Raw genomic sequence first — 21472 nt, 5'->3', positions numbered from 1 at the left:
TCTCTTATCCATGCACTGGTAATGCATTGATCATAGTCAGGAGGTTCAAGGCAGCAGAAGGTTTTCTTCATGCACTCCCCCTTACATTCTCACAGATTCTCCTGCACAGATTCTTTTCTTTGCACGCTCTCTCTCTGTCTCTTCCTGCCCTCTTTTTACCCTCCTGCCCTTTCTCTCTGTCTCTCTCTCTCACTTTCTCTCTCTCTCTCGCTCTGTCTCTCCCTCTCTCTCGCTCTCTGTGGATCTGGGTGATAACCTTTTTTCCAACCCACACGACTGTGAACATGGTGCAGGCTGCCTCCCTTCATTGATGTGTTAACCAGCCGATGAAAGCATGTATGCCTTGTTTACCATGGAGGGCCTGGAGGTCAGGGAGTTTGCGGTTTAAAGCTTGACAAAGCCTGTTTACACACGTCAGAGTGCCCTTTGTAACATGACCGGCCCGGATAGCATTGTGGATTCTTGTGAAGAAAACAGGTTTGGTAGGCCAAGTGCCCCCCCCCCCCCCCAGCTTCAAGCCAATGTGAGCTTGTCTGAAGAGAGGAAATGTGCATGGTTGGTTTTGATTGGTAGGTAGGCCCTTCCTCTCCGTCTGTCTCTGCCTGGTGATGGGATATGATGTGATCTGGTTTTCTCTTCTGTTCTGTTCTCAGATTGCAAGACAACAGCAGCAACTTCTGCAGCAGCAGCACAAAATCAATCTTCTCCAGCAGCAGATTCAGGTCAGCGATGTGCTTATGGGTCCCACCCCAGACAAACACACACACACACACACACACACACACACACACACACACACACACACACACACACACACACACACACACTCACCATAAACCGTGTCCATGTTCTAGTGCAATCATGAACAGTAGACCTTTCAGGAGTTGCATGTGAACTTCGCATATCAAATCTTTCACAGTGGTAGCAAAGGAAAACCCTCAGAGACTCATCTGGGACACTTGGAGCTCAAAGGAAACAAACACAAGCCACAACAGCACAACTTCTCTACTGTCATTTGGTTTCTTTTTTTCTGTTGGCCTCTTTCTATCGCACTTTCTTTTTTTGCGCATATCTCATTATGAATATTACAGTCACCATTCAGTTGCATGATAATTGGCTGATTATAATTGGGAGAGGTATAAATGAAGGGGAATAATTAGCACTTCCTAATTAAAATAGTGCAAAGGGAGTTAAAAAAAAAGAAACCCAACAACACCTAGCGGAGCATGTTTTCATGTTTGTGGAAAAGTGCCTGAGGGTCCAGGACATGAAAGAGTGTGGTAAATGCCTCTGAAATTACATTGTCCCAGCTGAGTGACACGGCAGGCCTGTTGACAGCGTGGCCGCTACTGGTGCGCCCTCATTGTTTACGAGGCTGGTTAAAAGAAGCCCTTTCCATCATAGTCCACTCGGCAGTAACCATCTGTTTGAAGAGTCCTCATGTTGTATTGCTACGCAAAGTTTACCCTACCACAAATATTTATCCATACATCTTGAGCAAATTTGAGGGTTTTTTTCAAAGGTGGACATTAAAGGTGCACTTAACCATAGGTTTGTTTAATATTTACTGAAGCTTTAGAGCGATAAGCCTGGTGTAGCAGCTTACTGTACATATGTACTGTGCTCTGGTCATTTTCAACAAACGTCCGGCTCTCTTCAGAGTAGATTGTGTTGATTGTGTTTTTTTCCCACAAGTAATTATGGCAGCTGAAAAATAACTGGAAATTGAGAGGGAGGGAGCTGTAGAATTCACACGAGACACAAATGAAGAGAAATTTAACAAGGGCGTCATAAATAAACATGACATATTTACAAAGAAAAAAGAAAATCAGGAGGAGATTGAGGCTAAGGAGAAGAAGTAAAGTGCCAGTGGTGTGTGTGTGTGTGTGTGTGTGTGTGTGTGTTTGATGTTCCAGCTAGGAAGGCTAGTGGACCACCCAGGCTGTGTGGTGGATGTGTACAAGCTGCCACAGAGCTAGGCAGTGGGCAGTCAAGGTCACTACACACGTGGCCCCCGCCTTAAAGCCAAGGGCGTGAGGTGCGGCTTGTGCCAACAGAAGCCCTCTTTTCTCTCTCTCTCTCTCTCTCTGTCTTTCTCCCTCTCTCTTTCTCGCCCTCCCTCTCACTCCCTCTTTCATTTTTTCCCCTTGCTCTCACGCCCAGCGGAGACAGGTACTGCTCTCCTCCACCTTGCCTCCTCTGCCTTTGCAGGCTGTGCGAGAAAAACAAGCTCTTGGGTACCTGCCCACCTTGTACTACTCACTGCAGCTTTAGCGACTTCGATTGTCAGATGGTGGTCTGAGTAAGCCCTCTCCACTTTCTCCCTGTCTCAGAAACAAACATACCGACCATCAGCTGAGACAAGAGGGGGGCTTCAAATGGGGGGCTCTCCGTTCCCCTCCTCATCCTCACACACACACTCTCAAACACACATACACACACACAACCACACACACACACACACACACACACACACACATACACAACCACACACACACACACACACTCACACGTCTAGATGGCGTGCGCAGGGTGATGATACTGTGCACCAGGCTTCTCTCCTCCGTCCCGCCCTCCTCTGACTCCATTCCCTTCATCCATGGTTGATGTGTCTGTGCAAAGCAGACACACACTGATTTACAGCTCTCTCAGTACAACAGCACAATTTAGTGGCCTGCTATAAAACCCTTGTCTAGTGTACTTCTCTGGAGAAAGGGCCCTCTGTCTAGGATGATGGAGAGTGAGTAAGGCCCTCTGTGCTGTACATGCAGGGCAATGAGGGAGCATACTGAATGGACAGGTCTTTGGAGTAGTATGACTAAGAGCAAAGTAAGAGTCTGTAACAGAAGTTGCTGGGATGGAAACAGGGCTGTGAGGTTTAGATGCGAGAGGGTGGGAGAGGAGAGGGACTGTGCAGAGAGAGAGAGAGAGAGAGAGAGAGAGAGAGAGAGAGAGAGAGAGAGAGAGAGAGAGAGAGAGAGAGAAAACACAGACTCTGTTTGGGCTGACCCTTTTCATATGCCCTCTGGGGTCAACGGCAACACGTTGAACATGGGGCTGGAAACATGACAAGATGGCCACGGCAGTCTTCATCTGTAATCCTAAATTCTGATGGAGTTGAGCTTCATGTTCACAAGAAAAACAAAGCATATATGCACCACCTATCAGCTTCGAGGGCCTAATCACTCCATGTTCACCAAATTGTTTAACAAGGACAAAACCAAGTACAGTTCAACAACTACAATTACAGCAAGATTTGGATGTATTAAAAGGAGGGAAGAAGAAAAAACACTTTTCAACAGAGATTATCAGATGTTTATCCTAGCAGTCTTCTTTTCCTCCTGCTTTCATTACACGCCTTCCCCTCATGACCCACTTTTCCTCCGTCGGCTCCCTGGCCAGTGCCGAAGTCCAAGGAATGCTGGGACGCCGTTCCGAGGTGGCAACACTGTGGCATCCAGCCTTACCAGGCTTTCATTAGCATAATGGCCTTTAAAAAAAAAGACGCTGTGCATCCTCTTAACACACAACAGCTTTGCCTTAATGGGTACTCCAAACAAGCTTTCCAGTGTTTGCATCAGCGTCTCTGAGTGGAGTGGTAAGACCACGGACCGGGTTAGGTTACTCTGCAGAGTGTGCTGTGTGTTAAAAAAGAACCTCCACGTCACCAGAGCACTACTGTTTTGGCTTAGGGGAAGTGCTCCTGGTCACACACCCCCAGCCCTCCTTGCTAGTATTGATGATGTAACTGATCACATCGGTGCATGCTGTAGAGTGGGCCAACGGGGTCCAAGTAAAACCACCAGGATTGAAACCCAACACCCCTGCTGGCATGCACAGCACTCTGGCTTTCTTTGACACGGATGCTGAGGGAGGGATTGAAACAGACAGAGCGAAGGAGAGAGAGAGAAAGAGGGGGGAGAGACAGAGAGACTTAGCAACAGAGAGAAAGCTAAGAGAGTGAGAAAGGAGGGATACAGAGACAGAGAGAGAGAGGTCAGGGAACAACGCTCCATCAAATCGAGCCTCTTTTGAATTGCCTCTTTTCCTTTCATCCTTTCACGTTTATACAAAGAGGCGAGGGAAAGATTGAGTCTTTGTCCTTCGGGATTACAATGTCACTTGCAGATGTTTTGATTACAGCGTTAGGAGCTTATCAGAAGTTAAAGCCCAAGGTTTTTTTCCCACTCCTCCTCCTCCCTCCCTTCCTAGTTTTTTTTCCCCTTTTTTGTAATTCCTTTAGCCGCTGCCTCTTGTTAAATTTCATACTGCAACTAATTCTGTCCTTGGAGAGGATTAGTGTTATGTGATTCAAGTATAAACTTAAAACACCATTAGGGATTGAACAAGAGGCTTGTGACAATTAAAAGCAAATGTTCGGCTAAATCTGATCTGTCACAGAAAATGTGCTCCTTACATAAGCGCCGTAAAGCCGAGCACATAAGACCATGTAAAGCCACTGACTTTAACAGAAAGGCAAAAATAGACGTTAAGCAGAGCTCTGTTGTTCCCGTCTTGTTTAGCCTCCGCATCAATCAAGCGGAACGGCCCGGCACTCGATTGGGCAGCTTACCAAAGGGCCCGGCTCTCCTTGACAGTTCCACCCATGTTTTAAAACATATATATTTCTCCCAATAGCAACAAAATCAGGCTTATTTTAGCGTCAGCAGTGGAAACCGACCCTCGCATATGGCTTTTCTAATTATAGAGTAGGGGATGGCTGGATGGCATATGCTAGCAACATGAGCAGCAGTCTATGAAATTAGTTAATAAAATGCTACTGAGACGTCTTTGACAAAACACATTCCTTTTTCCAAGCAGTAGCATAATCCTGAATGATTGCGTCTGGATTTTCATTAATTTTTTCCTATTCAATATTTCAACCAAAGAGCATATCAATGCATTTTGTCCTATCTGTGATAAGGACAATGTGCTAAACAGCCAAGCCTGCATTTGATCTCCCCATGGCGGCTTTGAACTACTACCTCTTTAGCAGACTCCAGCTCCTCCTGTCCAGTGGAGTAGAGTGGGCTGATTGATTGAGGAGGGCTGTTATGCGCTGTGCTACGCTGACCAGTGGCCTATAGTCCTGATGCCCATGCCAGACACGCCTGTGCTCTGCGCACGTAGCCTCCCTGGGTCCGAGCAGAGTGTCTGGACAGGTGTAAGTGTCTGTGCTTTTCACAAGGTAGCCGAGCCCGACATGAGCGCAGACACACACACACGCACACGCACACACACACACACACACACACACACACACACACACACACACACACACACAAACAGTCACACACACACAAACACACACACACACACACACACACATATTCACACACACACAGACACACACAGACACACACAAACACACACACACACAGACACACACACACACACACACACACACACACACACTCACACACACTCACACACACAGACACACACACATCCCACTTTGGCTCAGTGCCAGGCACAGCGAAGCTGGTGCATGAGCTGTGTCGAGGTGACATACATCAGACAGACAGGAGAAAAAAAATCTGGAGTGAGACACATTCTCACACACACACACACACACACACACACACACACACACACACACACACACACACACACACACACACACACACACACACACACACACACACAGTCACACACACACCAAAGAGAGAATTATTCCCTCAAAGGTCAGTGTGAACTTTGTCTTTGAGGATGGAAGTCTTGAGATGAAACAGAACCTATAAACCATTGATAAAATAATTTCTTTATGACACTCTGAGGCTTCATATAATGTCTATTATTAGCCCCAGCATATAATTTCCTACATCAAACATAACTATAGGATCACAGTCATTTGAGGAAATATCCCCACAGAAAGGGTGCATTGTTCATTAGCAGACAGGTTTCTTCTCACTAGGGTCATTGTTGCCTTGTGTTTTGGAGCCTGTATGTTTTAATTATGCAGCTTTAAACAGTCTGTCATTGTAAAGGTCTGGTTCCACTTATCTAACCCTGAGCTGCCTTTCCTCTCCCTGCCCCTCTGAGAGACCTCCACGTGGCTGTCTTCCGGTGGCCCCCCTCCCCTTTCCTCCTCTCTTCTCCTCCTCACCTCTCCTCTCGTCTCCCCGCCACTGGCTGGATGACCCAGCCTGTTCCCTGCCCCCACCCCTGGCTCACATAGGAACATACACACACACACACATCTCATCTCTCTTTCTCTCTCTCTCTCTCTTTTTTTCCCTCTCTTTCCCTCCCCCCTTGGCCAGCTCCATTTCCCTCTCCATAGCTCTATCTTTTCCAGTCTCTTAAAAAACAAGACTCTTACAGATTTTATTGTGGCATGCAACTGATGATGGCGTACATTTATACATCTCTTTATTGTTCCATTAATTGACTTAGTGATAATGCTGGATTTATATTTTTATGTTGTTTATATAAATACATATACAGTATATAGTATACATTTATATATATTTAATTACTGCCGAGTGATTTGTTTTCTTTTATTTATTTTGATTGGAGCTTCTGGAGGAGTATCAGAGCCACATTCCTGACCGGCTGTAGGAAACAGAAAAGGTTGTCAGTGCGCACTTCAAAGAGCCAAAGGTTTCCTCACATGTGGTTTTAAATGGTGTGGAGGAACAGCGGGGGATTTCTACGGGTTAAATGATAATAGCTCTACAGAGCCTCCCAGATTAAAAATACAATTTAATTACACGGCATAGAGGCAAACCACCTCGTCTCTAACCCCAGACTCACACACACACATACACACACACACATGATGCACCAAAATGGCAGACTGCCAGAGGAAAAAGAAAGAAGAGTTACTTGTGTTTGTGTGTGTTGATGTGTAGTTATCTGCCATGGCTGGGCATTGTTAACAGGAGCCAGGGCAGCCGGAGGTATGGAGCAAGGGGCCCCCGAGGCTCTGGCTTTGTTCCTGTGGACTGACAGGCATATGTCTGTGGCATGTCTGTGGCATGTCTGCGCTCAGTGGGTCCCTGATATCTCTCATATGTGTGCCATTTCCCCAGAGCACACAGAGACCAGGCACTCTCTCTATCTCTCTCTCTCTCTCTCTCTCTCTCTCTCTCTCTCTCACTCGTTCTCTCTCTCTCTCTCTGAAGTGGAAAGCTATTCTAAAGGGTTAATCAGTCACAGCAGTCAGGTCTCAAATGCACACTGTGTGTATATACATCCACACAACACACTGATACAAGTGCAGGGATTGAGTGTAGATTTTTCCCTTTCAATAACATGACATTTAGTTTGCATTTCAATTTCAGAGACATCAGATTACCTCAAATTTGTTTTGTTTTGAATTACAGTGTAAAATTGAATTTTGTCTTGTTTTGTGATCTAGCGGTCTTTACAGATCATCATAATGGCTGCATGACCAGTTTAGAGGACTAATGTCATTTTAGAGTATGATTCCATCTTCCAGTATTGGGAATATAGTTTAAAAGCCTCTTTTGTGATTAGGCTGAACAGACCCTCTAATTCAGTATCAGCCTTTTGTGCCTCTCATATTTATCCATAGAATAGTGTTATAATGCCTCATTTTTATGCGCCGATGGTTGCTTCTTATGAAGTCCATGCTGATATAGCTGATTTGTACCCCTGTGTATGTTCTTTGTTCTGCAAATCTCCACTTTATAGAACCCATGCAGAAACTAATGATTGCAGCTTTCTCTGTAGACTTGGTCAATTTGCCTCACTGTTTTATCTAATGAACAAATGATTAAAAGGTTATTTAATCCTCAGTTTAGCAGAATAAAAACAGGCAATGATGAAAAAAGCCAATAAATGTGTGAATAATCTTTTATTCAGTTGAAACTAAACTGATGAAGGCATAGCTGCACAAAGCTCGCCCTGCTAATTTGTCTCTCGTTAGAGGCTTCCTTTGTTGTTTCCCCAGAACACAAATGAACTTTCATGTGAGAGAGACTTATTTATGCGCAGACAGAACGCTCCGCACAAGGAAAAAAAAAAGGCTTTGTTGAGAAGAATGCACAAGCCGGCCCAATTAGTGCCAGGCCATCCTCCCAGCCCGAGCAGAACAGGAAATGGTAGAGAGAGAATGTTCACCTCCATACGTCGCACTCGGCTCTGCCACGTATGTATGGCTGCCGGTGCTTGATACACCAGTAGGTAGGATTACTCTAAGGCCTTAACCGTCTCATCCAATCGGCTTGGCCTCAGCCCCTGCTCTCTCCCATCCTCCTCCATTTAAAGAGACTGTTAGCTGATGAGGAGCCCTACATGCGAGACTGAAGATAAAAGAAAGCAGTGACCTGACTCATTAGCCCCCTTTGATTTAATATATTGACACTTGGATACAAATAATTCCATTTAGTGGCCTCTGTTGGGAGTGTGGGGTGGGGGGAGGTAGGATCAATTTAATTAGTTATGAAATGTGACTTCTTGTCAGGAAGCAGAAGAAATGCTGACGTTAAATAAATTTGTGTGCAATTTGAACAATAAAGCTTTCGGGAGGCCCTCCATGTTAAAACTTAATGATGCACAAAAAAGGGCTTAATAGATACAACCTCAGCAATGGCCGTGATGGTTTTGAAATTAAGTAAAGTGGATGAACGGCGAGCGGTAATACCGCCAGTCTGTTTAAACAAATTTATACATCATGAATATAAACAGTGGCGCCCGGCTGAGTGGGTATTTCCTCTCGGTCCATCAGTTCATGCCTGGAGGGGTTCGGCTAATCGGGGCCCGTTGGCTTGTTTACTGCCAACGCATAGCATCACGCAGTGTCTGTGTGCCTTTCACCTCCCATAGCTGAGGGGCCACTCTCTGCCCGAGGAGAGGACTCTCTGAACTCTCTCTGTCATGGTCTGAATGGGCGATGTGTTAATCATAGAGATCAGCAGGTCCGGAGTGAATGGTCACCACTTTAGCCACTCGCTCTGGTAGACGCTGAAGTGCATATGCTCAGGCTGTGAGAGAGAGAGAGCGAGAGAGTTTGCCCCCCCCTCTCTCTGCACGTCAGACTACACTCATACAGTAGTGCCCCACAGAAGCCCCGACACAAAGGCACGCTTGTGCCCAATATGTGCGGAGAACCCACATGTCTGCGCTGGTGGGGTTACAATGTAGACAAACACAAGTCAATTATTAATGTTAATTACACAACATTTTCTTCTCTCTCTCTTTCTTTTTTTGTTTTCTCTCTCTCTTTCTCTCTCCCTCTATCTCTCGTTGTGGTAATTAGCTGCAGGGCAGTGGCTCTGTATTGTGTTCTGACACCTCTGCTGTTAAGCTTAGCTAATGAAGAGGCTCCATCTTGAGAAGGGGGCTGTCACATGAACAGTTAGAACGTGTGAAGTCACACCTGAGTCACTCTTAAATTAGCTACCTGAGGGGATTGGAAACAAGCTCTGGGAGTTGGTAATGTATGCCAGGAGTCTGCAGGCTGCATCACAGCTCAGGCCTGGTGAGAACAGTAATTAATGACGCACAGGATTAGGGGAGACGTACTTTCGGCGCATCTAATTGTGCATCAAGAAAATTGCACCAGCTTCATTATCATTAAACAGGTTTTTTTTTTTTTTTTTTTTTTAAATCAGCTCGCGGTGTACAACATAACAGCAATCTGTGGATCGATCCATTATGCTGTCTGTGCAAAACAAAAACACATAGAAAGAGCACGAGTGACTGGGGGGGGGGGGGGAGAAAAAACAGAATCTTTAAATATTCTTTGAATATCATCAGGGGGCACCTGTTTAGACTCCAGTGCCCTTCACAATCAGCCCTCACAATTCCCTCCCTGATCAAGGCAAGCGGCCGTGTACTTAGCTCCCATTGTACGGTGGCTCCAGAGGGAAAAATATCAGTTGGCGGAGAACACATCCTCCAGTGTGATGTTGACTTAGTTTCCTCTCCCTCCTGCCTCGGCCCTGTGTTTTCCCTGTTAATGTTGAGCAAACTGTTTTGTCTTTGCGTTGGCTTTCTGTACGCGGCCCTCGGCCCCGGCAGTGGGCACACACGCATGGGAGAAGGGGGGACCGTTAATGGGGACTACTGTGTGCGGCCAGCCGGCAGTTAGAAAGGGGGCCCGTGTTTTCTTAGGGCCAGGGTGGCAAAGCAAAGCATTCAGCCCATGCGAGCCGGCCCGAAAAAAAGGCCCTTTTTGTTTTCAGGGCGGAGGAGAGTCCAAGCATTCCCCACGGAACACAATGAATGGAGCGTTTTGTCCTGCACCCGTTTTTTAGACACAGAATTGTTTTTTTTTCTCTCTTCTCCCTCTCCCTCTCCCTCTCTCTCTCCTTTTTTTTCATAATTATTCTTGCCCGTCACTGGGTGTGCACATGACATTTGAGCATGTTTTAAAGTCTCAACACACTCATGTGCCTGCAATAAAGTCCTCCTCCTCCTCCCCTCCTCCCCTTCTCCCCAGCTCTGTAACAATCCCGCTTTCTGCCGGACAACAGAGTAGCCTCTGTTGTTCTCACAAGTCCCAGCAGCTGGGAGGCAATTGTGAGGACAGTGGCCCAGTCTATCCACGGACGACAGGAAGAGGGGGAAATGCTCCTTGAGCCACACTCTGGACAATGGCATTATTAGATTATGGGTGGTCTGACTCCACTGCTTAGCCCCAGCATTAGATGCAAAACATTTTCTCATTAGTCTCCTGCCTAGACAGTCTCTACAATGTTTAGACGGCGCAATTGTTTTGTGTACTTGCAAATTTAGACTTCAAAACAAGGTCGCTGGGAAGCTGTTTCCCTCCATTTCAATGAGAGGTGTAGAGATATTATAGAGATTTTATGAAGATTTAATCAAATCCCCTTAGAATAAATATTGGATTCTATGCATTTCATGCCAGTATAGAAGTTTAGTAATTATGCCTTGTTTACTATTATGATACATCGTTTTCAAAAGTAATCTTCATGTGATACCTCTGCCATATTGTGATATCACTGCCCTATCTCATGCAGGGCCATGAATCAGTAAGAGGTACATAAAGTCATCATTAGAAGACCCCCAGGATCAGGAAGTGGAAGTGTGGATCTGCAGGGTGGCAATGGTTAGGGTGTCCATGGCAGAGAGCTTTTTTCGCTCCTCTCTCCACCATGTCAAGTGGGTCGCAGGCTTCTCCACCCGTGTCCCTTTCCCTCCATGAACTGTATAAGGGATGTATATGTAGATAATGATGTTGGGCCCAGACTCACTTGTGGGTTTGTTTATGTCTATACTCTTCTCTCCTCATTACCCATGCCGTTTGAGGGAGTCCCCGTGGATTTTGCCAGTTTACTGCAAACCTTTTTTAATTTTATGACTAGACCCTGCCAGAATATCTTTTTCCTTCCCTTCTCCTCTGTGTGTGCACTGAGCACGGGCTTCTGTGCAGATCATATGTTCAGAGAATCCCCCGGCCCTGAAAACATGCCAACATTTCAAGAGTATTCCCAGCAAACAATAATAGGAGGGTATGACAGACAGGAAGATGGAAAGGGAAAGAAGTAAGACAGAGAAAGAAAGACAAAAAAGAAAGAGAGAGACAGAGAGAAAAGGAGAAAAAGAGAGAGAGAGGAAGGAGGGCCTCAGCAGCCCCTATCAGGCTGCGCTATGTGGCACGTGGAAATGAAAAGCTCATGGAGAGCGCCGCCTAAGGCTCCATCTTTGATATTTTATATTCAATACAAACCTAATTGCCTGAAATATTTACAATCTTAAATTACATTTTAGGTCTTTGAGGCTCTCCAAGAATTTGCCTTAAGTACACATTTCTGTTGAATCTACAGTGATCACATTTCGACGCTGTTCTCCAGAGAATAGTCCCTCCCCCCCAACTCCCCCATCCCTCTCCTTTGTACTTCATCAATTTACTAATTTTCTCCACATCAGCAACATTCTTCAGTGGGCTGTTTTTTGCCTCCTTGATATTCCCCTCTAAACAGACAGAATTTTATCACTCCCTTAGTGATAAAAATGATCTAATAAATTAAGTGAATTTAGCCAGATATAAAAAAAAAAAGACGCTGATCAATAGAAGTTAATACTTTACTTAGGACTCTGCCTAGGATTGTAACTGCTGTGTGATATATATGGCTGTTGTAGCAGAGTGCTCCAGAGCCCACTGGATCTGGGCAGAGCACAGGGGAAGGGGCTGCCCTGCTTTTTAACAGCCCCAGACTTAATATAGACATATTGGAATGGCTCATTTCCAAGAGAGCTTGTTTTACTGTGTAAGGAATTAGTGTAACAAGAAGTCATCTATTGGTTATTCCTCCAGACGGCCGCCCTCCGCCAAGTGTCTGGTTTCTGTGCACCTCGTCCCCATGCAGAGGCAGATATAGCAGCACGCCACACTCGCCCTCCTCCCAGCAGCCTGGCCTTTTGTCAGTGAGCCTTGGGATGCTATACTCCAATGTAGTTGTTGTTCAGTGTTCGTTTAAATGCACACTCCTCTCCTCTCGCTCTCTCTCTCTCGCTCTGTCTCTTTCTGTCTTTCTCTCTTTAGACAGAGATGTTAATCGGTTTCGTGTCGGTGAAAAATATCCTTTTCCTGCAGTGGACAAACCCTGGGATTGAGAGGGTGGGTGGGGGCGGGGGGTTAGGTGTGTGCATGAGTGTCGGGGTTGGAGGTGGAGGGGGATGGTGGGTGGGGCAGTTCTCTGGTCAAAGTCATGACCAGACAAAAGCCCTTTGTGCCTGACCTGTAGCTCTGCAGTGGAAGGGCCCTCCTGTTTTCCCTTCGCCCTGCGGGAACAATGCGCTCAGTCTGTGCAGGGGAGGTGGAGGCCTCGCTCCTAATGCCTGGCCCACGTCAACACAGAGCTGGGGGATCAAAGTCCGGCTCAGGCATATCGATCCACACGGCTGATTATCATCGGGGAGCAGAGTGGCAGAGCAACGGAGCAGAATATCTGTGACTTTGATAACGGACCTCCAGTGGTGTGTGTGTGTGTGTGTGTGTGTGTGTGTGTGTGTGTTTAGGGAGAGGGGGATTAGGGCCGAAAAGCGGAGTGCGGTTAGCTGATGAATGACCTGCGATGTGGGAGTAATGTGTGCTCAGGGATCGCTGGGATTGTTTCATGAAATGACCTCTCCAGAACAAAGTAACACTGAGACACACAAGCCCAGAAGTGGTTCCATTCAGCAATTTTCCCCCTGGTTGGCTTCCAGGAAGCGCTTGCCTCAGTGCGCCGCGTTCGCACAGTAGTGGGTGTCGAGTTTGCACGGCAGCTTGTTCTAGCCGTCAGCTTGCCACGTGTATGTGCAAGTGTGATTGTGAGCGGGTGGGGGGTGGAAGTGTGTGGTTGTGTAGATGTGTGTGTGTTTTGTGTTTGTGGAAGTTTTTAAAGGATGTGTAGAGTAGTAAACTTGCTCCTGCTGATTCCTTTGCCTTTCAGTTCTGTCATTGCCAAAATGCCTGTAGCTGGATAGTTTGGTGGGAATTATTAAAACTTACTGCAACAATCTGTCAGTTAAAATCTGTCACAACATTCAGATATTGATACTGAAAGTAGACAGACTCATTATCCAACTCTGCTGAATCTATTACAGTTCAAATAGGAGTCAGGCCCGACCCACCTATCTCCCTTCAGCTCTCCTCTTCCCTCTATCTGATCTTGTCAACATGTAAGGCATTTAGACATGTTAAAACAACTCCTCTCCTCCTCTCGAAAAAGCGAAAGTGTGCAGGAGTCCCAGGTGATGCTCGCCGAGGATCAGACTATTTCTGTGTTTAGCCCGAAGACCAGGAATGGGGTAGGGGGATTGAAGAGGGGGGGGGGGCACTGTGGACAAGACGTCTCATGGGTACCGTGAAAACGTCTGAAAAGACAGTGAGGAGCACGGGTGCTGACAGGAGCCCTATTGAGGCCAGTAATGGCTTGTACATCTCCATTTCCCCTCCACCTGCATGACAGTCAGCCCAGGTCAGGCTTCCACAGGAGAGGGACAGGAGAGCTGAGGCCAGGGGGGGAGGGGGGTGTGTGTGAGGGGCTGAGAGCCTGGCCACGGCAACGCTGCAATGAACTTCTCAAATTCAGAGATATTTCTCACTCACCCACCCACCAACGTGCCCGGATCCCCGTCCACACATGGCCATCTCTGAGCAGTCAATCCCAGCTCCCAGAATCATCCCAGCAACTCTGACCTCGGGATTACTCGCAGTCCTTAACCATTACAGCCTCTTACTGCTGATGTCGACATGTCCGCTAACAACATTGATTAATCTATACACCTCCATTTATTCACGTTTTTCTCTCTCCTTCTCTTTCTCTCAAGACCCTTGGCCCAGGGCTCTATATCCCTCAGCCATCAGTCCCCTCATCGTGTCCTGTCTTTAGTGCCTGGAGAGAAACAGACTTGCGTGCCTGCAGACCTATGCGCGGGTCTTAAAGTGAAATCAAAGCCTCTCAGACTCGTGTTGCATTGAGAGGGGGAAACAGATTGTGTTGTGCGCCAGGGCGGCCTTCGTTGGGTCATGTGAATTGATGATGTATGTGAGGGTGGGAGTGAAGAGGCCTCTCTCTCTCTCTCTGTCTCTCTCACACTCTCTCTTTCTTTCTCTCACTCTCTCTCTGTCTCTCTCTCTTTCTCTCTCTCTCTCCCCCCTCTCCAAACCTCTGCTCAGTCGAGCGCTGGCAGAGAGGAGGGCTCCTGCCAAGTCTGGGCCTGACTGATTGCTACAGATGCTCTTCCTCAAGTATTCCGAGTTAGATCCTTACCCGGGAGTCTTCGGGGACAAACAATAGCACCTGTTCCTCATAAGAGAGGCCCATTCATGTATCTTTAATGAAGCGACGGGGCAGATGGCGAGGAATGGCGTTAGCCAGCAGCTAGTCCTGTGCTAAGACAAAGAGGGCGCGGTGCCAGGCCAACAATGGGCTGTATTTATGAGGAGCGGAAAGGACGATGCCCCACACTTGCCAGCGTGCACCCATCCCCGCCCCCCTCTACCCCCCACTCTCACATCTGGTCCTCTTCATACTCGCCCACTCCTGAAGATCACCCTGCCAATTGAAATATTCTGGGTACTCAGCCGATTGGCAGATCAGAACTTAAGGGTTACTCTTTCAGAGCCTTGCTCTGGATGAGGCTTTCTGCAGCAGTCAGGGAATGAAGGGAAAAATACACAACCACATACACACACAGACACACAAACACACACACACACACACACACTCATACTAACACACACACACAGACAGACACACACACACACACACACTCATACTAACACACACACACACACACACACACACACACACAGATAAACTGAGACAGAGAAAAGGGAGAGGACTATATTCTGTATTGGTTCTGCTATATAATTCATCATAATGTGTCTGAGCAAGAGCAGTCACTTACTTCCATTAGGCGTCAGCAGTCAAAGCCGAGCTAGCAGTGCTAATATTCAAATCTATAAATGCATGGGCAAAGCAGCCACTGTGCTATCTGTTAATTGACAGTCTGGAAAGGCTAACCTCCACTATTAGTCTCCACTTTGAAGCCTCTGATTTGATTTGCCCCTCTCTCTGACATTGGTTGTGTAAATTAAAGTTTAATGTAAAGGGCTCATTACCACAAGACACAACTGCTCCAATCCACTGCCGTCCTATTCATCTCATTCAGACTGTGTGCGCTCCTTTTGACTGGAAAAATCCTTTTATTATCTGTCGCCGGTGGGCTGTCACTGACATCTTGTGCTGTACATGTTTTCATATTTATTTCTATTCTGGCTTTGTGATGCATTTATCTCTTCACTCTTCACTTCAATTATATTGCAATTTGAAATTGCAATATTATTTAGTTTGTCAATATTAAGAAATAAAGATAGATGGTCAGAATGGCAAGTAGATAAATAGATAGATAATAAATACATCTATAGATAGAGATTGATAAATTGACAGAGAAACTGATACATTGAAAGCGAGTGTTGTTGTGGATGGAGGGAGCTTAGATATTGGGAAATAGTTGTGATTTGGCTCCATTTATAACACAGCTGGTCTCTGTGGCCTGGCTTTGGAGAGATTCGTTTTGCTAGTTTAATGTGTCTAAGGTTAATCACAATTATGTATGTGACTGTCCTTTTATAACCCTTGAGAGGATGGGAATTTACATGCACACCAGGGTGTCTGTCTTCCATCCTCTGTGCTGTTTTAGCTCTGTAATTGCTACATTACCATGCCTAGCTTCTCCTCAGAGCTGTTTCTTGCTCTTCCTGTTGTAATACTAGCACAAGCCCTTATTCCACAACCTACTGATGACTGATGACTTTTATTTCATTATGTTTACAGTAGTTTTTGTATAAATTCCACAGATTCCAGTGAAGCTGGGTTTATTTTGTAGGAGAGCCTTATAACATCTCATTTAAGGTTAATAAATTGTCCTTTTACTTTTTTGAAAGCACAGCATATTTAAAGTAATCCATTTCAGATGATTGAAAACAACAAAAAAAATGTTTACTCATTTCTTCTCAGCCTCATTCTTTTGCAGTGTTACCTTGGCAGTTGCACTCAGTTAAAGAAAAAAAATGAAAGAAAGTACAGGATATTTTTTATTTTTGCTTAGCAAAACTCACTCAAGGCTAGATCGATAAAGTGCTGCTGAGGACTAGTTTTGCACTTGGGGAATTAGACCAGCTCAGCCATGCTGAGGGATTAAACATGAGGTGGTGCAGGGGGATGCTGGTGGGGAAAAAGTGGATATCACCAGCAGATCTGAGTGCGAACATGTAGGAAAAGTCATTGGTCAAAGCAGGTTGATTTCATGCCCCATTGCTGCAGCTATAATTGCACCCGGGCCCATTTTTATATTGCCGGCTTGATTTGAAAGAAGGGATGAATGGAGAAACATTCTGTTAAGTGTTTGTTTTGGGGCCGCTGACCTCCGTGAACCTGTTTACCAGATGGGCTCCCCTGAGCTGTGCTGGGCGCGGTGTGGTGCTGCACGGTACGGCCGCTGGCTGGGGTCCGTGAGCGTGCAGCCCCACGGTAGCGCTCCTGCAGCCCATCAGAGGCAGACAGGAAGCAGGGGGATGACAGGCAGATTGGCTGCGAGTCCCCACATGCGGCCTGACCCCTAAAGTCTTGCATGGCCCCTGTGGAAATAAAGAAACTACAGCCCTTTACCCCCCCAAAATAAAATGTTCACATCATCACCCTCCTTTTCACTTTCTCCCTCTCCGATACTCGACATGATCCCAGATTACTGGTGCACATCAGAAAGAGGTCCGCGTGCGCTGTTCCATCAGCCTCCACGTTAAAATGAAATATCGCAAACGGATGAGAAAGGGGGGACTTTTGGGGCTCGTCCGTCTCACTGTCTGTTTTTTTTTCGGTACACAGAGCACATGCCATAAATTAAACCGGCTGCCGGGGCTTTTATCGTCTGCATAAATGATCTTCCAAAAATATGAGACAGAGACAGTATATCTGTGAGGGTCTTTTCCTGTCAGTCAGTGATGTTGGCAAGACAGCAGAGCGCTCCCCACTGTGACCCCTCTACACCCCCCTCCTCAAGCACACACACACACACGCACTCACACACACACACACACAGTACGAGGGAACCATAGGAGACTTGGACTCAAATCATGCTCGGTGAGGAGAATCTCACCTGTTCTCCTCCACCACTGAGCGGACGGGATGTTTTATGTTTGTGCGTCCCGGTGTTCTATTGGTGCAGCGCTTAATTCACTTGTATTCTCTCTCTGGCAATCCAGGCCTGAGTGCTCCGGCAGACTTAGAGGTTTAACCAAGGTAAATCTCATTGTGAACCAGCCCAAAGAAAGAAAAGAGGTTTAAGGGGGCCTGAGGATTAAAAAAAGATTGTTAGACACATTTTTGTCCATTCTGCATTTTTTTGTCCTATGTTATGGAAAAGCTGCCTCAAAAATGATAATGTACTTTCAATCGGGGGGGAAAAAACCTGTTACGTCAACAATTACTTTTACACGTCTATTTGGCAGAAGTAACGCGCAGTAATCACTGATAACACCGAAGCAGAATGGCCGGAGAATGGGTCCTTATCCGGTGAGCCGCACCTTGGATCAGGCAGGGCAAACAGTGTGCGTGCGTCTCTTTGATGTGAAAATGTGCGATTGGTGGGGGATTAGGGGCAGCTGAGGCAGGCCCGGTTATTGTGCGATCCACACGCAGGCCGTGAGCGCTGGCGAGGCCCGCTGTCAGCATGCGTTAGTCGGGTGTCTGATCTCCTCTCTCTCTGTCTTCAGCAGGTCCAGGGTCATATGCCTCCGCTCATGATCCCCATTTTTCCACACGACCAGCGCACTCTGGCAGCGGCTGCCGCCGCCCAGCAGGGATTCCTCTTCCCCCCGGGAATGTCCTACAAGCCAGGTATGACACACAACCGCACTACTGACTCTCTCTTGGCTCTCTCGCTATCTCTCTCTCTCCATCTCTGTCTCCTGTTATCTCTCTCTCCTGCTCTCTCTCCCTCTCCCTCATGCACTTACTGGTTTACTTACTCACCCACTTGGTCCTCTTATTCAAATCTCCACATCCTCCTTGCTATTTCTGATCTGCTCTTGAGTGAAGTGTGGCAAGTTTAAAGTACCTGTCATGGTTAAACTGGCATGGCTATTAAGTAAACACCTCTGGTCAAATATACAAATTGTAATCTATCAGGACTGATACGGCTGAAAGCTATGTTGAAACAAAAGATAATAGGGATTGTTGCTGAATGAAAAACATTTTGTCATTTTGTCACAATTAATCTGCCAGGATGATAAGAACGATATGAACCAAACAATAGCTCTAGAACCAACCGCCTTGTAGCCATACCTGCTGTGGGAGGACTGATAAAATAGAATGCAAACACAACCTTTGGTCGTGACCCATAGAAGCTGTTGAAAGGTTTTGTGTATCTTTCTCCCAAACTATTTATTTCTGTCCCTCTAAATAGATACAAATTCTACTTTCGCAACAGTAGGAAACCCACTTCTCTGTGTCTCATTTCTGCTGTAGCCCCCCACCTCTCAGACACACAGGGGTGTTTTGACAGCACGGCTGAGCCTTTGCCACTCAGGGCTGTCAGTGTCACCTGCTGGGCTTTATTTTGAGTGGATCTCAGGCAAGGCTCCTCATATGACCCCACCCCCCAAACCACCAGAGCAATTCCTCCTCCTCTCCCCCTCCTCTTCTCAGCCTACAGGTCTTCTGGTCTGTCCTAGTGAGGTAGTGTCCGATAATAGACCTCAATTTGTGTCTGCTGAATTTCAAACATTCTTGAAGAATAATGGTATAAAAACAACAGTTCTGCATATTGCCCAGCTTCTTATGGAGCCACAGAGGGCTCAGTACTAAATGTGAAAATGGCTCTGGAGAAAGGAAAAGTTAGCAACATGAATTTGCAACACCGCATCCACAATTTACTTTTCTGGTACAGAAGTACTCCACAGTCTTCTACAGCGAAAACTCTGGCAGAATTGCTGTTGAGATGTCCAAAACCTAACTGTCTCTCACAAAACCTAGCTTGACAGAGTGAGAAACAGACAGTTCAGAAGTTGAAACAAGGTGAATAATTGGCACATGTCAGACACTTCTTACCCAGACAAAAAGGGGGGATCTGGGTTGGACTGTTAAGGTTCTAGGTCCTCTCAGATATCTGGTGAAGCTGTATGGAACAGTGGACAAAAGACCTGTAAATCAGCTGACTGACACTGAGTTTGAAATGTGCAGTCTGTCAGAAGACATCCCATCTAGTGCTGATATGAGAGTTGGTACAAGTATGTCACATACATGTGTAACAATGCCTGGAAATGAACCTGATCCTGCTGAGAGGGGCAAACAGCCCCCACCTCAGGCCTGGAGGGTTTCCAGAGGCCAAGGCAGCAGATGAAGCCACCTGACAGATTCAATCTGTGAAAACCCAGCTGTTCAAATAAATAAGGAAGGCCATTAAAAAAAAAATAATAATAATAATAAAAAAAATGTTCAATGAATTTTGTTGTATTGTAAAATCCTCGGTTCAGATGGGTTAGCAAATTTCGCTACAGCAATATTCCCCTAGCTTCAACCACCCCACCCCCCATCCCTCCTCCCGCTTCTCTGAAAGGTAAGAACAATCAGGTCTCCCCTGTCAAAGCACTTAAAGCTGTGCACCATGAAGTGTGTCCCTTCAGAAGTGAGCCAGGGCTGGGGAGTGCAGTGAACAATGGCTTTGGATATACGAGTCGCGGAATGTAAACTGAATGTCAACATGAAAGTGTCTCAGCTTCTCGTTGGCTGTAATCGTCATCCAAGGATCTGCTGAGGGTGCCGCGGTAACACAATACCTCTGCTTTTGAGAAACATACTGCGCCTTCCTTCCCTACCTCTCTCTCTCTCTCTCTCTCTCTCTCTCTCTCTCTCTCTCTGTCTCTGTCTCTCTCTCCCCAGGGCTCATTTCAAGGCCCTGTTCGCTAGCTTGTTTCTGAGGGCTGTGTTTTTGGAATTGTGTTTTCACTTTAAGTGATCTACGTATGTTACATAAAACAACTGACATCAGCCTACAAGAAACACAGCCTACCAAGTGTTCTTATTTAATGAAATTGAAATACACAATACCTTTCCTGGACCATATTTAAAAATGTTAGTATACAAGTATATTCAAAGTATGTTATAACACACAAAAAAAAATAGTATGTTGCATGTCAGTAAACTTCACAACTTGAAATGAATTAAGAAAAAAAAATATTACTGCAGAGGTTCGGACAAAAAGTCACTACACCCTCAGGTCAGATCAACATCAGCGGATGCAGGGCCGCCACCAGGTGACGTTCCCTGTAGTCCCTGCCCGGCTCTGGAGCACGTGTCCCCCTAGAGGGATGCAGGGCACAGGGCTCACAGGGATTCTACCACCCCGGCCTGCCCCAGCATGCCTCCCCGAACTCCTTTTGTGTGGCGGAGAGAAAAGAATTTTCACCCTCACGCAAGCATTCCACATCCCAAACATCAAATTTGGAGGGAAATTGCAACAACATGCAGATTGACTCCATGCCAGGACAGTAACCCTCCTGTCCCGATCCCGACTCCCTCATTGTTCTCACTGCTCCAGAAGTGCCGCTCTCAGCATCTGTAGTTAAAAATTAAAGCCCATGCCTGCCCCTGGGTCCTGGCCTCACACTATCAAGCAGTTGAATCGGTCGCCTTGTGGTTTTTTGTTGTGTGTTTTGTTTCTTTTTTTCCTGAACATTGACTATTGGGTGTAAGTAAACTAAAAATGCACAAGCAAGGGTTTTCCTCCCGTATGAGCTGAGCCAACTATCGACACGTCGGGCGGACCTCTGGGAAATAGCATGGTGTGGATCAGTGCGATGAGAGGAGAGAGAGAGAGAAAGAGATGTCAGAGAGGAGATTTTATGTGCGACGCGTGTGCACGCTCTGTGGGGAAAGCCCTGGTTCTGCCTTTGAGGAACACATGTCAACGCCTCATCAAAAACACAGAAACAACAGAGAGATGAGAAAGAAGTACAAGAGAGAGAGACATTAAAATGGAGGAGGAA

General features: G+C 46.3%; 1 protein-coding gene across 12 annotated transcripts in view; it reads left to right on the top strand.

Moving 5' to 3' along the window:
* Nucleotides 1–21472, top strand: part of sox6 (SRY-box transcription factor 6) — a 162208-nt gene that overhangs the window by 96994 nt on the left and 43742 nt on the right. For 8 of the 12 annotated variants that reach the window (XM_080843327.1, XM_080843323.1, XM_080843325.1 and 5 more), the window contains exons 9-10: nucleotides 654–722; nucleotides 18200–18323. In XM_080843327.1, the coding sequence (XP_080699453.1) occupies nucleotides 654–722; nucleotides 18200–18323 (193 nt within the window). The remainder of the gene's footprint in view (nucleotides 1–653; nucleotides 723–18199; nucleotides 18324–21472) is intronic. The other 4 variants (XM_080843317.1, XM_080843324.1, XM_080843326.1 and 1 more) reach the window with 1 other exon arrangement.

The sequence above is a fragment of the Sprattus sprattus genome, assembly GCF_963457725.1.
Source record: "Sprattus sprattus genome assembly, chromosome: 8".
NCBI classification, from domain to species: Eukaryota; Metazoa; Chordata; class Actinopteri; order Clupeiformes; family Clupeidae; genus Sprattus; species Sprattus sprattus.
Note: the sequence above shows the minus strand (reverse complement) of the source record. Positions and strands in the feature narration are given on the sequence as shown.